The 19,632-nt window shown below is 35.5% G+C and overlaps 2 protein-coding genes across 2 annotated transcripts; both read right to left on the bottom strand.

The window, feature by feature from the left end:
• Window positions 1-596: 596 nt before the first annotated feature.
• Window positions 597-1,639, bottom strand: LOC110699681 (uncharacterized protein At1g08160-like). The gene has a single exon (XM_021877206.1). It carries the CDS (start codon window positions 1,469-1,471, stop codon window positions 884-886), a length of 588 nt encoding a protein of 195 aa, XP_021732898.1. The 5' UTR covers window positions 1,472-1,639; the 3' UTR covers window positions 597-883.
• Window positions 1,640-8,855: 7,216 nt separating this feature from the next.
• On the bottom strand, window positions 8,856-9,608 carry LOC110699825. The gene has a single exon (XM_021877336.1). It carries the CDS (start codon window positions 9,606-9,608, stop codon window positions 8,856-8,858), a length of 753 nt encoding a protein of 250 aa, XP_021733028.1.
• Window positions 9,609-19,632: the final 10,024 nt, after the last annotated feature.

Here is a 19,632-nt window from a genome sequence, read left to right as displayed (position 1 = left end):
AAAAGAATATGTCAACTGCTTTTACTGCTTTACATACCACTTGCTTGCATTGCTAAATTGCTTTTATTGGAAACAGAGGGAAGAAGCTTGTTTGTTAATCATCATTTTCTTAAAACTTTGTATCTTTAAGAGTTTTAACCGTTATTATTATAAGCATCCAAGGATGTAGAGTACACTTCTTGTTATACCTTGCTCCATTTCATCTTGTTCAGTTTCGGTTTTCGGGTTAAATGGTTAGGGCTCATGTTAACTATGAGTATAGGCTTGTCAACAGGACATTAGAGTTAGGGTGCAGAATAGTTAGTGTGTCAAAGATGGTAACAAGAAAGCAATAGCCTCAAACTATGGGCATGTTTTACAATTGATTGTAGAAATTGTAAATGATTACTTCCTCCGTGTTTTAATAATTGGCCTATAGTCTCATGACTCACCGATTTTAAAAAAAAATTAGATAAGCTAAGTAGACAGGTTAACACCAAAAAGATGGTGGAATTGATATTCTTTTTATTTTTATGAAGTGTGTTTAACATCCTTAAATATCGTCTAATGGGACAAATAAATAAAAACGGAGAAAGTATATGCAAAAATCATCAAAATTTTGAAAGCATTTAAACATTTGAACAATTTCATTAAACATAAGTTTTTACACAAACAGCAAAATGATGTTCTTCAGTACAATCCCCAACTCATTTCTCTTACAAAAACATAAGAAAACAAGAAGAAATGTTCAAATCAGAAAAGAAACAACAAAAACACACAAAACTAATGAGTGCCAATGAATCGAAGAATACAATCAATCAAAAAAACAAACGAAAACAAAGAAGAAGAAAAAGAAAAACCAATGTATGTATGACATCAAACTAATCAGTGCAGAATATATATATCAGTAGTCGACATCGCAGTCTGTCTTCTGAAACCTCTTATCATTCGAGAAGTTAACAACCACAGGGGAGCATAATACCTTCAACTTATAATGCCGTGTTTTGAACGCTCCTACCTTGAACCTAATCTTCGCGTTGATCTTTACATCAAGATCGACCTGTCCACCAGTCCTCTCGAGTTTCAGATGCTGAGCAGAATCTGATGACAGTACGACATCCTTAACATTTTTCTGATACATAAGCCTGGTGACATTTTTCTTAGGCTGTCGAAATGGATCCATATGATCCGAGGACACATTTTGGCCTCGATAGTACACTGTGACATCCATTCTGTCATAGTATATCACGGCCTTATTGTTGGGATTATATGTCCTAATGACAAAATTGAATGTGGATGTTAGACGACTGTTGTTCAAGTTGTAGTCCCTGATCCACCCTTCATCAACAGAGTACTGAATCTTCTTCGGCTTAATGGCAAGCCAAGTTATGAGGATGGCAAGCCCCACGATCACGATCAATGCTAGACAACATATGGCACATAGTGTAATTGGACTTCTTTTTCTAGTAGTAGTACCTTGTGGAACAGCCATATTTTTCGAGGTTTAGGGGGTGAGGTACGAATACAATGTGCTCGAAATCAAGGGGTTTGGTATGATGATTATATCAGTTTGTAGCTGTATCTTTTTATATAGGATCAGAAAATGGACTTAGATTGCTTCATTTTTGGTGTTAGAATTAACATTTAGTATGTACTACTTTGAAGATTCTGTAAACAATCCCATTTATCCTTCTTTTCTTCTTTCTAATTATACTTTTGCTTTTTGATTTCTTGTATGTAACTCAAGACATCTAAACTTGGAAATTTTAATATTTAATCTTAATTTTATTATATGTGGGTTCCAAGTATTTGGAGAGATGGGATTTTAGAGAGAAGAATTTTGAATTATTTTTAGTTGAATTTAAATTTTTTTTATTTTTTGAAACCAAGTTAAATTTAAATTAGTATACAGTATAGTATATATAAAGTGTTCTTTGCTTCTAATAATGTGTTAAGTTAAGCTGTCATACCAATTTTGGGGTTTAGAAATGAAAAAGTGGGGTTAATTTTATGTTGGGAAACTGTAGATTCCTACAAATTGTTCATTAAACAAGTAAATTCATACATAAATTATCAGACTAAATCTTAAAGAATTATGAAAAAGGAATAACAAATATCCAAAAGTAATTATTCTGTAAAGAAAGCTTCGGAAAAAGATTTGGTTTTCCTCACTGTCAGTAGCTTTGCCTCCAAGATATTTTAGCTAGGAAGAAGCCTCCAGTATGGCAGTATTCCTTTCCAGTTCCGAGTGTAAGGCTCCATTCACTTCACCTTATTTTTGTTGAGCTGAAATTATTTTATTGAACTGAATTATTTTTGCTAAACTTTTTTTTTTTTGACAGAAAGCAAAGCTTAGCATATATTATCAAATCATCAAGTTTTCAATATCAGTACAAACAAGCCCTTGAATAATTATTTTTGCTAAACTTAACTTATTTTTTCTGAACTGAAATTATTTTTTTACATTTTTTTTTTTATATTTCTTCTTTAAGTTTACTGATTTTTATTAAACTGAAATTATTTTTCCTGAATATTATTTTTTTAAGGTAAAGTGAACAGGGCCTAAGTACTGCCTCCTATATGATCATAGGGTCCATGCCCAAAAAGAATTAAGTGTTGTCTAACCGGGCTTTTATTAATTTATTGTAAAATGGGTTAAAGTTATATTAAAAGTGTTTAAATTATCCTTATTTACTACAAGTATGTCACTGACAAAAAAACAAAAATTGGTAAAAATAATTCCCAAAATTGCAAAAATTTGTGACTTTATTAAAAAAAACAATGAAACCAATTATTCATTCAAAACTTAATTACTCCCTGTTTGGCAAATGAAGGTGTAGAGGCCAGGTACGGTAGATGTTATAGTCATGGCTGTAATTATTAGCTTTGTGAATAAACTGTTAGTTGTCAATAAGTTGTTAGTTGTGAAATGAAATAATTAAAGTGCTCGAAAAAGTAGTTTTTGACTAATTATTACTAGTAAAAATAAATAAAATTTTTATAGATTGTAGGAATAATTACCAACTACTAATTTTGCTTTTCAAAAGCTAATAAGTAATTATTTCAACTTTTGATAAAAGTTACCTCTATCATACACCATACCCCACCACTACATTATAAAACACTCGAAATTTAGGGGACTCCTCTTCCTCCAATCTCATCGAGTGAGTCACACATAAATTTTGGCACACTATTATTTTTTAACGTTTAAGAAAATCTATATTATCAACCATAACCTTTGGCACACTATTATTATTTTTAACGTTTGAGAAAATCTACACTACCACTACCTCTATCACTAATTGCTACCCAAACCACTACCTTATCAAGCGGTCTTATTTTTTTTTTCTATTAGTATTTTCACCCAGACACAACGCTACCCGCTACTCCAAACGTTGCCGCTGAATGAACAGGGTCAATGTCTTTTAATATATGCTATTTTTTTCACTTAAATCCATATAGTTCATGGAAATGACATTGATCATCAGATGTGAAAGAAAATAGTAGATTATGTCATTTCATAAATGTCATTTATTGCACTAAATCAATAGTTTGTGTTTTAGGCTACACCCAAGCTCATATAGTGCATGGTATAGATTGCACTCGCTGACATGTATTGTTGGGTGCACCCAAGGCATATTTATTGATGTTGCTGAAGCTAATTTTGCAAAGAATAGAAATAATAAGAATAAGAATAAAATCATGCATTGTATATTTGTACGGGTTTAAATCTAGTGTGTTATATACGTGAGTTTTTAGGTTTATAAATGATTTACTACCTTCGCTTCATATTACTAGCAACATTTGTCAAAAATGACTGCTTCACATTACTTGCAACAAATATTTCTCTTTCCTTTTATAGTAAGTTTTTGGGTACAAAAGACCATTTTACCCTTACCTTTTTTATAACACCTTATTATAACTACATACTAATCTACTTTCATTATCTTTAAAACTAGGTTGATTATCATAACCATTCCCACCAAAATTACATCCAACCTTTTAAAATCAACAATTCCCTAACCACCTTCATTAAATGCATCTGCATTCAATTCATCTGTTGAAGATGGTTGGGTGCAATCAATTCTGGAGAAATATCCAAAAAACCCACCCCCCCCCCCCCCCAAACCCTAGTTCTTCATTTTCCCCCTCTTCTCTCTCTTCGAAGTCGATCTCCTCCTCCCTCATAATTTTCTGGGTTTTCTCGTTTCTCTCTCCTGCGTTACTTTCTTCGATTTCATTTCCTCTTCACCAGGATTTCTTCAAAGGACGACAACCTAGATCTGTTTTGTTACGAGTCCCTTCCATCTCCTACTACAAAATGCCTCGTTCATCTTCCCAAAGGTACAAACCACGGCGTGGATCTAGTGTCATGAAACCAGTTTGCCGCGCTTCTTTGATTGCTAGGAGGAGGATTCGTGGGGCTAAATTTTATGTTAGAAGGGTCCTACATGTTGGATCTAAGACTGGGGACTCTGGCCCAATTGAGTTGACTGCTAGTGAAGTTCTGCAGCCACTTGAGTCCCTTCAGATGCAGGGTGGGAGTGGTGGTGGCCCTAGTATTGGTGCAAAGCGCATCAAATCTGGCCTCCCTAAAGGTCTTGAGCCAGATGATGTGTACATGGCGTACCTGTAGATCTATTACCCCCAGTACTACATTCCTCCAAACTAATTGCACATCGTAAATTCTAAAACCTTAATTTTTTTTTGGATGATTTGAGTTTGATTTTTGTTTTGGTTATTGTTTGCTCTGGATTTGTTCACCCCTTATGGAAACCCTATTTTTGCTACACTGATGGTGTTCTTGGTTGGCTTGTTTGTGTTTTGGTGGCCTGATGTTCACCTTGTTGCCTTGTTATAATTCTGGATGAATGTTTGTTGTTGCTGGTTGCCTTGTTTTTGTTGGTGTGGCCTGTTTGTTGTTACCATGATGTTAATTGTGGTTAGCTGGGTTTTTTTTTTGTGGTCCCCTGATGTTCATTATGGTGGCCTTTTGTTTATTGTTATGGCCTCCTTATAAGGTTGTGGTGGCCTGATTGTGTTGGGATGATGTTGAGTGTATTTGCCTTATTGAATTTGAGTCCCCTAGTTGGTACTTTTATAGATGCATTAATTCCTAAAATAAATACTGCATCTTTGTGTTTAAGTTACAAATGATGAAGGGACTCAACTAATAGCTTATTGTTAAGTGAGGAAGCTCTAGTGACTTCTAGTTGAGGTTGATGTTGATCTGAGGAACCCACTTATTACAAGATTGCTTTGAGTGAAAATACCCTATCTGATGGACTAGGTACAAAAGGTTTTTCTTTTCATGCATTCAAAAAGTTTGTTCAGTAACAAAACTTATTTAAATTAACTTTGTCAAACTAATATGTGACTGCCTACTAATGTGATCTAAGTATTTACCAAAATACACATAATGGTAGGCGGTCGCACACCTAGCAAAAATAACCTAACTAATCCTCCTAACTATGTAGTAGGGCAAGTCAAGGTCGATTCCACAGAGACTATGGTTCACCTAAAATTATCTAGACTCAAGTTATTACTAAGCAAGGATCAACAACGGTGGAATAATCTGAAACTAAAGTATGGAAAACTAAAAATGAATCAAAAGAATATGATAAATCAAATAACTAAAACATCCAAGATCAAGTATCACCACAATTACGATCGATGCAATTATATTTCTACCCCTAACATACAATTCCAATCGAATGGGGAAAAGTAAACCTAAATCAATACCAAGGACCTCTCTCGAGTATCAATGGCTTCCCTAACATACAATCAAGCCTATTCTCATGGTATCATGCAAATTAGAGACATTAAATACATTACTCTAACTTCCCAATTATCAACCCAACTATTCTCATGTTGAATCTCAAACCCTAAATTGATCTACCCAATTCCGTTTAAACCCAACTCTCATTATGATAGAAACAATGGAATAATAACAATACTAATTATCTCTAATCTAGTGTTGGCATAATCACAATCAATTTAGCATAAGCAATTGCAAAATTTATTAGAGAATTTAAAGAATTAATTCATGCATCAATCATAATTGGGCTACCCTACATCTTGAAATAAGGAATCTACTCACTCATAATGAAATAAACAATAACAAAAATAATTAAAGAAAACATAATTAAGAAATAAAAGATGAAAAGAAAATATTGAATCTTGAATTGAATGGAAAATTGAACGTATAAATCTTGAATCTTAAATTACAAAAGCAAAGAAAATTAATGGAGAGTACTAGGTTTTAACAATGTAAACTAGAGGCTAATAAAACTTAATGATGAAATAAAACAATGCTTAGTGTATTTATACTCCTAGAAAAACAAGAAAACAAGTAAAAGACTTGGCGCACAATCCTTCCAGGAGGCCGGACGTGCCTACAAGAGGCACGGACGTGCCTCAGATCGAGTGCTTGTTGCCTTGGCTTCTGACGTCCAGGCACGGACGTGCCTGTTCTGGGCACGGACGTGCCTGAACTGCTGCGCGTATCACTCATCTTAAATCAGTCATAACTTCATATCCGGAGCTCTGTTTGAAGCGTGTAACATATTGTTGGAAAGGTCTTCAAGTCTAATTTCCAATGCAATTTGAATCACTCCATTATAATTTGTATATCAAAATTTATGAGCATAATAGTGAACAAATGTCATATTTGTCAAGTATTTCATCAACGTTTTGCTTCATTTTCACTCAAGTTCGTCTCGAACACATGATTTGATATTCTTAAGCAATATGTTTTCATACTCCATGATTATTATACTCAAGATTAGCCAACCATACTCCATTTGCATATAAATCACTGTTGTAGGAATCACGATTGCATTTAGCGTATGCAACAAGCCCTTTAAACCCCTAGGCTACCCTAGTGGACGAGTAAGGTCTCGTGAAGGTTTGTGGGCTTCGGCTTAGCTTCGTGACTTTTTAAAATCTCCAAATTAGCTCCGTTAATCCTGAAATACATCAAAAACAACGAAAATACCCATAAAAGCACCGAATCATCGAAACTAAACCAAATGACACCAAAATGGACTAAAACACTCGACTAAGATAATAAAACCAACCAAAAATAAGCTAACAAATATGCACAAAACAAGACTTATCAAACTCCCCCAAGCTAGACTAATGCTTGTCCTCAAGAATTTAACCATGAATCACAAGGGAGGAGAAAGACAACTTCTCAAACCATCATAATGTGCCATCAATTTGAAATCACGAGGAAAACAAAAATAAGAGTCAATATGCATAAAACCACCATAAACCTCTTAAACTTGGAATCGACAAACATCTTACCACACATCTCCCCAAACCAACTCACACAAACATAAATAGCTCTCACTTTAGTTGTGAAAAATAAAAACAATAAACGCTCATGTGTTTACGGGTGAAATATGATATCACTCAACCTAAGCATAGAATGCATGTCAACTTCACATGAATTGTCCTCTTTAGGCTTGCAATGTGACTTTCTCCACTTCTAATAATTGATGCAATTACGAAAATCATGAAATCCATAAAGGCTAAGCTTGGTAAACAAGGGTTGGACGACGTTATTTGGGAATGTGGTGCTCAAAATATAACAAATCCTAATCCCACTACACATTCAAATGTCGGGTTCAAGCCAACCTTATTTCCTCCAACTTCATACAAAATAAGCATAGCTCTTTTATTTCTTTCTTTTCCTTCTTTTTTTTTTCAATCATACTCTCTTTTTTTTCTTGCAAAAAGAAAGGGACTCATAGCAAATTAGGAATTAGGAAGACTTTTAAAACTCTTTAATTCGAGGTAAGGATATGTGAAAATCCAAAAACCCTCTTTTTTTTTCTTTCTTTTCTTTCCTTTTCTCTTCTTCCTTCCTTCCTTCTAATAAATCAATTCCCTTCTTTCTCTTTCTCTTTTTTCATATTTTTTTTTCATTCATTTTTTTTTCATTTATCACTCATAGGGCTTTAACAAGTGTAATGCTCCTTCAAAATAAACCTAGGACAATAGCTCTATGTCTTTAAACGTAGGGTATCAAGAAGGGGGATAAACACGGCTCAAAATGGCTCAACCTACGGGTGAATGAAAAATAAAAATAATAGTTATGTAGGCCTAGAATGTTGAGACTCTATTCTCTACAAGGAAATTTCAATCATTTTTTCGCAACATGCATCATTCAAGTCTCAAACAGTCAAAGAACAAGACCAAGAATTCAATTATATGAAGGTCAACTAATCACACATGAAGAAACACAACTGAGATAGAGTGAAATCAGTCAAATATTGCTCAAAAATCTCACCGGGTACACAAACTATTCACATAAGTAGAGCGGGGAGACCATCCTGGCCACAAACCAACTCAATTCCAAGCAAATTGGTAAATGGGTTTTCGAAAACTCTTTTCGCAAAGCACACATATATGATCATTATCATAGAAGCATAGGTATGTAATGGCATATCAACAACACTAAAAGGAAAGAAACTAACCAAATACTAAGGAAAAACTAATATATACATGGTGAAAAGTGATTCCTCCCCCAAGCTAAACCATACATTGTCCTCAATGTATGTATAAAACAGTGTAAATGGACAAGGGGAAAAGGAAACAGATCTACTGATCGGGAGGGGGAAAACCACGCCTCGGGTCGGAGCTAGGTTGGAAGCACGGGCGTGCCTTATTTCGTGGACTCCTTCTTCATAGAATTTTCTCTTTTCACCTATTTAGATAGAGAAAATAATAAAAATTAGAACACTTATAACCACATCTAGAATCAAAAATAAAAATAAAAATAGGAATAAAAGAAAAGTAAAGGATCAAGAATGGGTTGCCTCCCATTTAGCGCTTGTTTATACGGTCTTTAGCTCGACCGTAGTGATAGCTCAGCCTGGATCACCGCACGAAGGGGGAACTCCGCAATGTTGCCCATGGGAATGATTGCCTCCAAGTGACTCCTTCATTTTATTGTTTACCTGCCTTATATCCGAACTCACCTTCATATGGCCAAACGCATCATCAGGTGGAATTTTGTCCTTGCTTCTCTCGAAATTTCTATCAAATACATACTTATCAAACAAAGGGTTAGTAGCATCGATTCTTAAGCAAGTACCACCATCAAATATAGAATTATGTTCATCAAAGAGCTTGAACATGACTTGTTTATCCTGGGCCCTAATGGTCACTTGTCCTTTAGGAACATCTATTAAAGCTTGACTTGTGGCAAGGAATGGACGACCAAATATAATCGGGATCTTATGGTCTTCTTTCATGTCCATAACAACAAAATCAACAGGAAAAACAAGTTCACCAACCTTAACTAATACATCTTCAACCACACCCTTAGGAAGTCTAGAGGTCCTATCAGCCAATTGAAGAGAAATAGGGGAAGGTTTAAGTCCTTGCAAGCCTAAACTCTCATATAATGAATAGGGCATTAAGTTAACACTAGCACCTAAATCGCACAAAACCCTTTCGAAAAATTTTTCGTTTATCGTGCAGGGAATAGTGAAACTACCAGGATCATGCAGCTTAGGTGGTAGGTTATCATATAAGAGAGTAGGGCCTTTCTTATTTACTACTTCCTTATCCTCATGTTGATCTTTAATATTCTTTACAAAATTTGCAAATTGAGGCATTTGAATTAAAAGATCGGAAAAGGGAGTAGAAGCGTGTACCTTCTCAAGGGCTTCGCAATATTTCCCAAAATGTCTATCGAGTACGGCTTTTGACAACCTTTGTGGGAAAGGCATTGGTTCCTTATAAGCCGGTGGAGCAGCATATTTGGGGCCTTGGATATCTTTGCCCCTTTCATCCTCCTAGACTCCACACTGCACACCTTCTCACCTATTTGCCTCGGAGATGGTTCATCTCTTCTCAAGAAAACTGCATTGCATTGTTCTTTCTGGACCTTTACTTGATCATGAAGACTCGATAGGCGACTCACCTGTTGTGAAAGTTGACTTATTTGGGTTTCCATAAGCTTACTCTGGGCTTGCAACTGTTGGATGGAGTTACCTTGTTGTTGGATAGAGCTACTTTGTTGTTGGATGGCACTATTGGTTGCGGTAATAAATCTCTCCATCATTAACTCAAGGCTAGATTTTTGGGGAAGTAGTTGCGTTGGTTGTTGGTTCATAGGTGGTCTTTGTTGGAAACCGGGTGGTGAGTTATAGTTGTTGGGTAGGGATGGTTGTGATGGTGGATTCTGTTGTGCTTGGGTGTTCTTATAAGAGAAGTTGGGATGTTGTTTCCAACCTTCGTTGTAAGAATTGGAGTAGGGATCAAAAGGTTGTTTAGGGTTCGAAGAGTAGAAAGCATTGGCTTGTTCAATAAACATCTCACTCATGTTCTGCGGGCAATCCGGTGCGATGTGGCCCTGCACATTGCACAGTTGACAAACCTCCAGTGGGCTAATAGAAGTTCCAGCTTGGAACTTATCAAACCTGCTTGTTAGTGCCTGCACAGAACTGGTTAACATAGTCAAAGCATCTACATCAAGTTTACCTCCCTTTTTCACATTCTGCCGACCTCCTGGATGGTAGTTATCGTTGGCCGCCATCTTCTCTATGAGCTCCTTTGCCTCATTTGGGTTCTTTGTCAAGAGAGAGCCTCCCGACGCAGCATCAATATAGATTCGGAACTCATGAGTCAAGCCATTATAGAAGGTTTGGATTAACATCCACTCTGGAATGCCATGATGGGGGCATTGTCACTGCAGCCTCTAAAACCTTCTCCAAGCCTTATAGAGAGACTCATCATCTGACTGTCGAAAGGTGGATAGCTCGTTCCTCAACATGGCAGTCTTCTCATGTCCTAAATACTTCACTAAGAAGGCCTTCACTAGCTTGTCCCATGTATCGAACGAGCCAGTGCCTTCATCTCTCAACCATTCCTTTGCCCTATCCCGTAATGAGATGGGAAAAGGCGAAGTCTTATAGCATCATCTGTTACACCATTCATTTTCATTGTGTCACATTTCCCTAGAAAACTATCAATATGACTTACTGGACAATCATGCGGTAGGCCTGCGAATGAATCATTGGAGATAAATTGAATGAATTGGGGCTTAAGCTCGAAGTGCTGAGCCGTCACAGGTGGCCTGACAATGCTAGAAAGGAGTCTGGTGGTCGTGTCAGGAATGCAGTACTCCAAAAGGGATTTCGTAGCATCTTCCATGTTTCTCCTACGTCGATTCCTTGTTCTCCTTCTCCTTATAGTTGCCTCGATCTCATAGTCAAATGGTTCAAGATCGTCTGACCGTGAGCGTCGTGTGGGCATGTAACAAGAAAACTAGAGAAAGAATATCAAAAACACAAGAAAAAAATAGCCGAAGCAACAATAAAGCTTAGCAAAAACGAATCACAAATAATCAACTGAAACCGTTAGTCCCCGGCAACGGCGCAAAAATTTGGCAGGCGGTCGCACACCTAGCAAAAATAACCTAACTAACTCTTAACTATGTAGTAGGGCAAGTCAGGGTCGAACCCACAAAGACTATGGTTCACCTAAAATTATCTAGACTCAAGTTATTACTAAGCAAGGATCAACAATGGTGGAATAATCTGAAACTAAAGTATGGAAAACTAAAAATAAATCAAAAGAATATGATAAAAAAAATAACTAAAACATCCAAGATCAAGTATCACCACAATTACGATCGATGCAATTATATTTCTACCCCTAACATACGATTCCAATCGAATGGGGAAAAGTAAACCTTAAGCAATAACAAGGACCTCTCTTGAGTATCAATGGCTTCCCTAACATACAATCAAGCCTATTCTCATGGTATCATGCAAATTAGAGACATTAAACACATTACTCTAACTTCCCAATTATCAACCCAACTATTCTCATGTTGAATCTCAAACCCTAAATTGATCTACCCAATTCTGTTTAAACCCAACTCTCGTTGTGATAGAACAATGGAATAATAACAATACTAATTATCTCTAATCTAGTATTGGCATAATCACAATCAATTTAGCATAAGCAATTGCAAAATTTATTAGAGAATTTAAAGAATTAATTCATGCATCAATCATAATTGGGCTACCCTACATCTTGGAATAAGGAATCTACTCACTCATAATGAAATAAACAATAACAAAAATAATTAAAGAAAACATAATTAAGAAATAAAAGATGAAAAGAAAATACTGAATCTTGAATTGAATGGAAAATTGAAAGTAGAAATCTTGAATCTTAAATTACAAAAGCAAAGAAAATTAATGGAGAGTACTAGGTTTTAACAATGTAAACTAGAGGCTAATAAAACTTAATGATGAAATAAAACAATGCTTAGTGTATTTATACTCCTAGAAAAACAAGAAAACAACTAAAAGACTTGGCGCCCAATCCTTCCAGGAGGCACGGACGTGCCTACAAGAGGCACGGACGTGCCTCAGATCGAGTGTTTGTTGCCTTGGCTTCTAAGTTCCAGGCACGGACGTGCCTGTTCTGGGCACGGACGTGCCTCCCCTGCTGCGCGTATCACTCATCTTAAATCAGTCATAAATTCATATCCGGAGCTTCGTTTGAGGCGTGTAATATATTGTTGGAAAGGTCTTCAAGTCTAATTTTCAATGCAATTTGAACCACTCCATTATCATTTGTATATCAAAAGTTATGAGCATAATAGTGAACAGGTGTCATATTTGTCAAGTATTTCATCAACGTTTTGCTTCATTTTCACTCAAGTTCGTCTCGAACACATGATTTGATATTCTTAAGCAATATGTTTTCATACTCCATGATTATTATACTCAAGATTAGCCAACCATACTCCATTTGCATATAAATCACTATTGTAGGAATCACGATTGCGTTTAGCGTATGCAACAAGCCCTTTAAACCCCTAGGCTACCCTAGTGGACGAGTAAGGTCTCGTGAAGGTTCGTGAGCCTCGGCTTAGCTTCGTGACTTCGTAAAATCTCCAAATTAGCTCCGTTAATCCTGAAATACATCAAAAACAACGAAACTACCCATAAAAGCACCGAGTCATCAAAACACGACTTATCACATAACCAATACATAAACAAAAAAAAAGAAACAAATTTAGGGGTTAATGGTTATGTGTGGCAGTCTATGAGTCCTAAAAGCAGTAGGCTTCTTCTCTTCAGTGCTTAGTCTACATCCACCTCCATGTTTGCTTCTTCTTGATAATTACTTGTTATTGGTACTGAAATAGTATTCAAGTACTGCACCACTAATTGTATGAGTTCCTTGTCAACCTCTAATAAATCTAGTAAAATGCCTTATCTGTTCAACCTTCTCTTTTTCATGTGTGGTGGTGCAAAGTTGTTCTCCCCTTGTTTTTCTAGTATTTCAAGCATGCAAGATTGTAGGGTGATCCATGTGTACTTGTTCAAATTGGATCAAATTCCTCAAAAGCTTCTTCCACTTTCTTTATTATCTCATCCATATTTTTGGGAAATGATTGATATTGAAGGGACTGAATAACTCTAATCAGGCCTAGATCTAACACATTCAAATCTGGTGATTGTGTTGGTTGAAAAACAAACTGAATATTGAACCTATATGCTTGTAATGCTGCCTGAAATTCTTCATCCTTGGGTACCTAATGTGGCCTAGCATTATCCCACTGAATTGTTTATATCCTTTGGTAACTATGGACAGAGGCCATTTTTCATGTAATGCTGGAATAACATGGTTGAGTAACATGTCCCTTATAGCTTCCTTGTTAACCCCCTGGACTGCCTTTGTCTTTAATGTGCCTTTGTCTTTGTTTTTGCTTTTTTTCTTGGCAACTTCATACTCTATTAAAGGGAATAACCCATACTACCCATCATGCAATAGTCTCTTGTGTGTTCATCATATAGTGGCTTGCCAATCATACCCATAAACATAGCCTTTAGCTTGAACCTCTTTGATTTTTGTGCTCTGTATGGGTCTTCCTCTGTTGGTAGAAGAATAAAATGTTCTTGTTTCTGGGTTCAAGTAAAACCACTTCTCATCTATGTGAATGACTTGTTGCATATCCCTAAAGGTAGGATCTCCTACTGCAGGAATGGGGTTGAAAAAACTTAGAACCCACTTCAGTCTTACTATTTTGTGATTATCAGTGAGTGTTAGATGATTGGTACTTGTGTGTGTCCTAAGTCTGCCCTTCTTCCTTAACCTATATATGGTAGAGGATGAAACATGAAGAGCTGCAGCATAGCTCCTTTCAGTGGTCATCTTATACAAGGGGACAGATGTAAGCCACTCATCTGAGTACGTATTCTTTAGGTTTGGGATCTGTTTTACCTAGTTTTTTTATTATAACATCAATAACATTCCCCTCTTCTATGTGTTTTTAATTACATGGAACCATCTTGTTGTTGTTGATTTGTGAACATGATACTTTCTGGCCAAGGTGGATAAGTATCCCCTAGGCAATGAGTCCTCTTCCATGTTCAGTAGTATGTCATCAATAAGAAGCCTCTTTTCTTCTACTGTCATTTATCTCCTGTCCTTTGTCACATCAGTTGCATCATCTTTATCTGCATCATCATCATCATCTGGTTCATACCCTTGATATGCATGTTCATTGTTGCCTTGTTGGTGTCCCATGTTTGATTCATCACTTTGTGAATCATGATGTCTCATGTCTGCTTCATCCGTAGATGCATGATCCATGCTTTGATCAAATGCTTCAATGTGTTGTTCCTCTTCATATAGCTGTTGTAATCCATAAAATTCTGCTTCAAAGAAATCTACCATGAGTCCCTTTGAAATTTTGCTTCAAAGAAATCTACTTCAAAAAAAGTAATTGTAGTCGTCATTCGAAGCGCGCCTACCTAAGCATGTTGTGAATATGCTAGGCACTCTTAGGAAGCGGGATTTAACATATACGATAGGGACAATGATTAGGGACGATAAAAGTAGAGAGCCGCCAACAAGTTTTTAAGGAACTTGTAAACCGTTCACGGATCATTATAAGGCAACCTTGATAAGGGACAACGAAAGGCAACAACGATCGACTCATGAAGGTTACACCCCATTCATAATCCATGAGATTACTAACTCCATATGGTTCGAAACCACCAAAGGAGGATCGGGGTTGATGGTACGAAGTGATTCGTGGAGTCACATTCGCCCGTATTGGCTTCTACTCAATTCTTATAGTGAAAAGTATTTAATTTCCTGCGTTCTCAAAGGCACACAATACAAAGATTCAATTTGCTTCAAACTAAAGTAGGCTAAATTAGTTGAATATTAGTGTACACATAATTCTAAATATCGTGATCACTTGAATTAACAACAAGATTAAAAAGGATCATAACCGGTCGTTCAAATTATCTTATTAAGCATTATATTCAATTACATGTTCCCTTTAAACATGCAATATGGTGATCAACAATATGAAATAAACATTAATATTGGAACCAATTTAACCATAATAACGATCAATACGTAACAAACATGACAAGAACCATTAGAAATGTAATAGGAACAAGAGGAACATGATTCCTTACTTTGATTGTGTTTTCTTGCAATTATACAACAATAAACACGTTAGTAACTTCAAAAAAAAAATAATAAAATAGAAATTAATTTAAATCAAAGTAAAGTTGATTTGGGCTCAAACCCTCAAACAGTTCTACCTTTCACGCTTTGGCTTTAGTATAGAACTTCGGATAAAGTACAGACTCCGGGAGTGCTTAATGGATGGATTATGAGAATAGGGAAGACAAGTATTTAGGCTAAAGCATAAGAGAGAAAGAGAGAATTATTTGGTGCCCCGAGACTGTGAAATTAGCCTCGTATTTATAGAGGAAATGAGAGGAGTGGGGTCCGGAACCCTAGCTATGAGGCACCGCGGAAGAATAAATTGCTGTGTCACGAAAAAATTGTCGTGGCACGGTAATGCTGAAAATGCGCAGTACGAAATTCTATCTGTTTCAAAAAAAAAACCGCGTAAAAAGATAAAATCGGGTCAAAGAAATTGTCGTGGCACGGTAGAGTTTGTCGTGGCACGGCAGAGATTGCCGTTGTGCGACAGAAATTGTCGTGGCGCGACAGAAACTCCCGTGGTGCAGCAATTGTGTTTTTGGAATATTCTTCTAAATTCATTTTTATCTTTTATTTACATTAAGTACAGGATAATTAGACGTCATTTCAGCTATTCCGAACTTATTTCAGGTTTAGGGTTTTGATATTTATTAATCGGGCTCAATTAATAAATAAATGAAATGGATTAAAATGTTTTGGGCTATAATGAGGTTTGAACAAAGCTTGACTAAATACTTGGATTGAAAATGTGGACTGATTTGTTGACAGCGTTTGACTGAATATGGATTTTAAGCTCTCCCGAAATTAAATACTTAACCCGACCAATAATGACGGTGAAAGGTTGTTTATCATCGGGTTTGGTTTTGGGGAGACATTTTTAGATGTCTATAGTACCTTTTCTCTATCTTCTTTTTAACAAATGATTGAGTATTTGGGTTTCCTATGTCTTTTTAGTACTTCCTCCTCCCTTTCCTTAAGTCCTATAAAATTAGTCAAACGGGAACTTTATTTAAGGACGGAGAGAGTAATAATTAGTAATTAATAATACTGATAATAAATGAATAAGAATACATATTGATATCTTTTAAGATCATTTTGCATAGTTGCAGCCAACAGCTAACTGCTGATTTTACCAAATATATTTACATACAACAAATTGTCAAACAACTAGTACAAACAGTCAATGCTAACAGTCAGTCAAACAAGCCAATTTAAACAACCAGTAGCCAACTGTCAATTGCCAAACAAAGCTTGTATGTTTATCTTGTGAATGAAATTTTGTAGATAGTGGTAGACCGGTAGCTATTACTCACTATGACTCTTAAATTTGATTAAATTTTGTAAACACTTCCAAGATCTAACCTGCTTTTGATACCATGACAAATTAGAGGTAAAGTGATAATAGATTAGCTTGATTATTATTATCAATAAGTAGAGTATTTATACAAAATCTACGTTTATAAGATAGAAAACAATCTTCCTAAAAGATATACTGCCATAACTATAAATCCTTCAGATATATTTACTAAATAATATCTTTTACATAAATAAACCTAAATATATTATTCTTCTAATAAGATGTATACAGAAAATATATCACAAATATATTTTCCGATAATATTGATTATCTCGGCCCTTTATTTGAGTAAATAAGGCCTTCAGCCTTAAGATTCTTAGTCATCCAAGCTTGTAGATCACTAGTGGAAAAAGATGGATAATTTGTGGTACCACCACTGATCTCCATAGCTCTTTAGCAGTAGGACAATCTCGAAGCATATGTAACAAAGTTTCATCAGCATTAACATTGCATCGATGACAGCGTGGGTCATCCGTCAAGTGGCGCTTGAGCATTATATTCGGTGTAAGGTTGCCGGAATTAATTAAATAGGTGTAAGGTTGTCGGAATCAATTAGATATGGGCCACCTTATATTCGGGTTTTTCTTAAAAAAAAAAAAAAAAAAAAAAAAAAAAAAAAAAAAATGGTACTGCGTATCAAATTTATGTGTCCCCACCTTTTGCATTCTTTCTTTGAAATTGTAATCAGAGTAAGCATCACATGCCTTCCAGATTTTTGTCTCAAAATACTAGTTTGCAGAAGACTAACATGATGTGAACTTTTAAGAATGAGCCTTAATAGTCCTAGGTCTTCAATAAGGGCTTTCTTGTTTTCATTAAGGGCTTTCTTTCTATAGTACAACATCACTGTTAGAAAGTAAACAATCTCATCCTCAACAAATCCAAATCGGAAATCACATACCTTTATCAAAATTTTCTTGTTCTTATAAGCAAACCCATAAAGTTATATGAAAACATCATGTCCGTAATGTATAGTCAGCAAAAAAATATCCATTTACGTACCAAAAGTACTGTTGTACAAATTAAATTAAATTTTCTAAAGGAATATATGGTAGGTGTACAATAATTATCTAACTAATTATATATCAAAAGCAACCTTATAGGACACATGTTATACAAATTGAAAATAATAGTAGAAATTTGGATTGTAAAATATTTTCTTAATATACTTTGAATGTTGCTTTTAAAATATGTCATTTATAACTCATGTATGTAGCTGATAAAATGCATGGACTTTGTATTTGAGTTTGCTTATGGAGGGTAGTTGTATTCAATTGGAAAAGGTCATGAGACATGGTTTAGTTTATGAGAAAGTGGCTGATAATTTTGATATATATTGTTATCGTTATTCGCATGTTGAAAAAAGTTGTTTAGAGCTTAAATTGTCTTATTTTTCGGCCACATTAGTGTCGAGAATAGGCGATCTACCTACTCTGTAGTTATTAGACTATTCAGGCAATTGAGTTTACTATTGTTCCGGATAGATTAGTATTTGATGGTGAAAATCATGAGCAACAATTTTCATTAATGTTAAATTTGGCAAACACACATTCTCATACACATTCTTTTGTTCTGGTTTTGGGTTCGTTGATATGAACTAAATAATTTATAAGTGAATTTCAAATTAACCTGACAAAACTCGTAATTGAATATAAATATGTTAATTACGTTAATCATTAGAAAATCATATAAATGCAAATCAGTAATAACTTTATCCTGTTACATGAGATAGATACGTTAAAATTATTTACCTATTAACAAATTACATGAAACTGTATGTATTATATTGACTTATGGAGATGTAAGGTTTCATAAGTCTTATGGAGAGGGAATGAATAAATCATTACGCATTAGAGTAATGATTGACTTGCGCAAGCCTCTTAAAAACAGGTGGAGATAAAGATGAGAGCGAGGATGAGTTAAGGAGAGTTTCAGAATTGCTTATGAGAAATTGCCATTATTTTGTTATGTGTGTGGCATGATGGGACATGGAGATAAAGATTGTAATAGTAGATTTGGGGTCTCCTCTCCCAAAATAAATTTTGGTGACATATTGCGTGTTTCGTCCCCATGGTAGGCAGCAAAAAATGAGCTGATACAGGACAATGATAGTCCAAATCCGAGAGCTAGACGTTTATTTGTTACTAAAGATAAAGGAGTATCACTAAGGAAATACAGGAGGATATAAGGACTATGGCTCATCAATTAGAAGAGGTGCTAGTTACTGATGGTACCGATTTGACGAAGGGAAGTACTGCAAGAGGAAAAGAAGATAATGTGAGGGTGGAAGGAGGAAGTAAAACATTGACACATAAAAATTTATCTAGCCAACGCACCGATAGGACCTTTCCTAATCAAACTCTTTGGCCGATACAATTTCAAATATATAGGGGGAGTTTCAATTGAGAAAAAGAACAAGCAAAAAAACCTAGTTAAAAGTAGAGGTCGGAAAGTTTCAACAATGAGTGGGAAAGAAAAAAATGAAGGAAAAAGGAATGTGAAAAGAAAGGAGCTTATGCCAGTGGAAGGAGAAGAATGTATGTATAATATCTCACATAAGAAACTGAAAATAAGGGAGGAATAGAACAGAAACTGAAAATAAGGGAGGAATAGAACAATGGAAGGAGGAGAGTGTATGTATGATAACTCATATAAGAAACTGAAAATAAGGGAGGAATTCAACAGTAGTATGATGGAGAGTGAGAGTGGTGATGATACTTATAATAAGATGAGGTGGAACCTTTTAACTCAGGCAAGCTGATCTCAGTTCGTGAATGTAATGTGAA

Source organism: Chenopodium quinoa, unplaced genomic scaffold, assembly GCF_001683475.1.
Source record: "Chenopodium quinoa cultivar QQ74 unplaced genomic scaffold, ASM168347v1, whole genome shotgun sequence".
Classification (NCBI taxonomy): Eukaryota; Viridiplantae; Streptophyta; class Magnoliopsida; order Caryophyllales; family Amaranthaceae; genus Chenopodium; species Chenopodium quinoa.
Note: the sequence above shows the minus strand (reverse complement) of the source record. Positions and strands in the feature narration are given on the sequence as shown.

Bases quoted from the DNA above. Each gene is read 5' to 3' on its own strand.
- LOC110699681 (XM_021877206.1), bottom strand. From the start codon at position 1,471: ATGGCTGTTCCACAAGGTACTACTACTAGAAAAAGAAGTCCAATTACA.
- LOC110699825 (XM_021877336.1), bottom strand. From the start codon at position 9,608: ATGCCTCAATTTGCAAATTTTGTAAAGAATATTAAAGATCAACATGAG.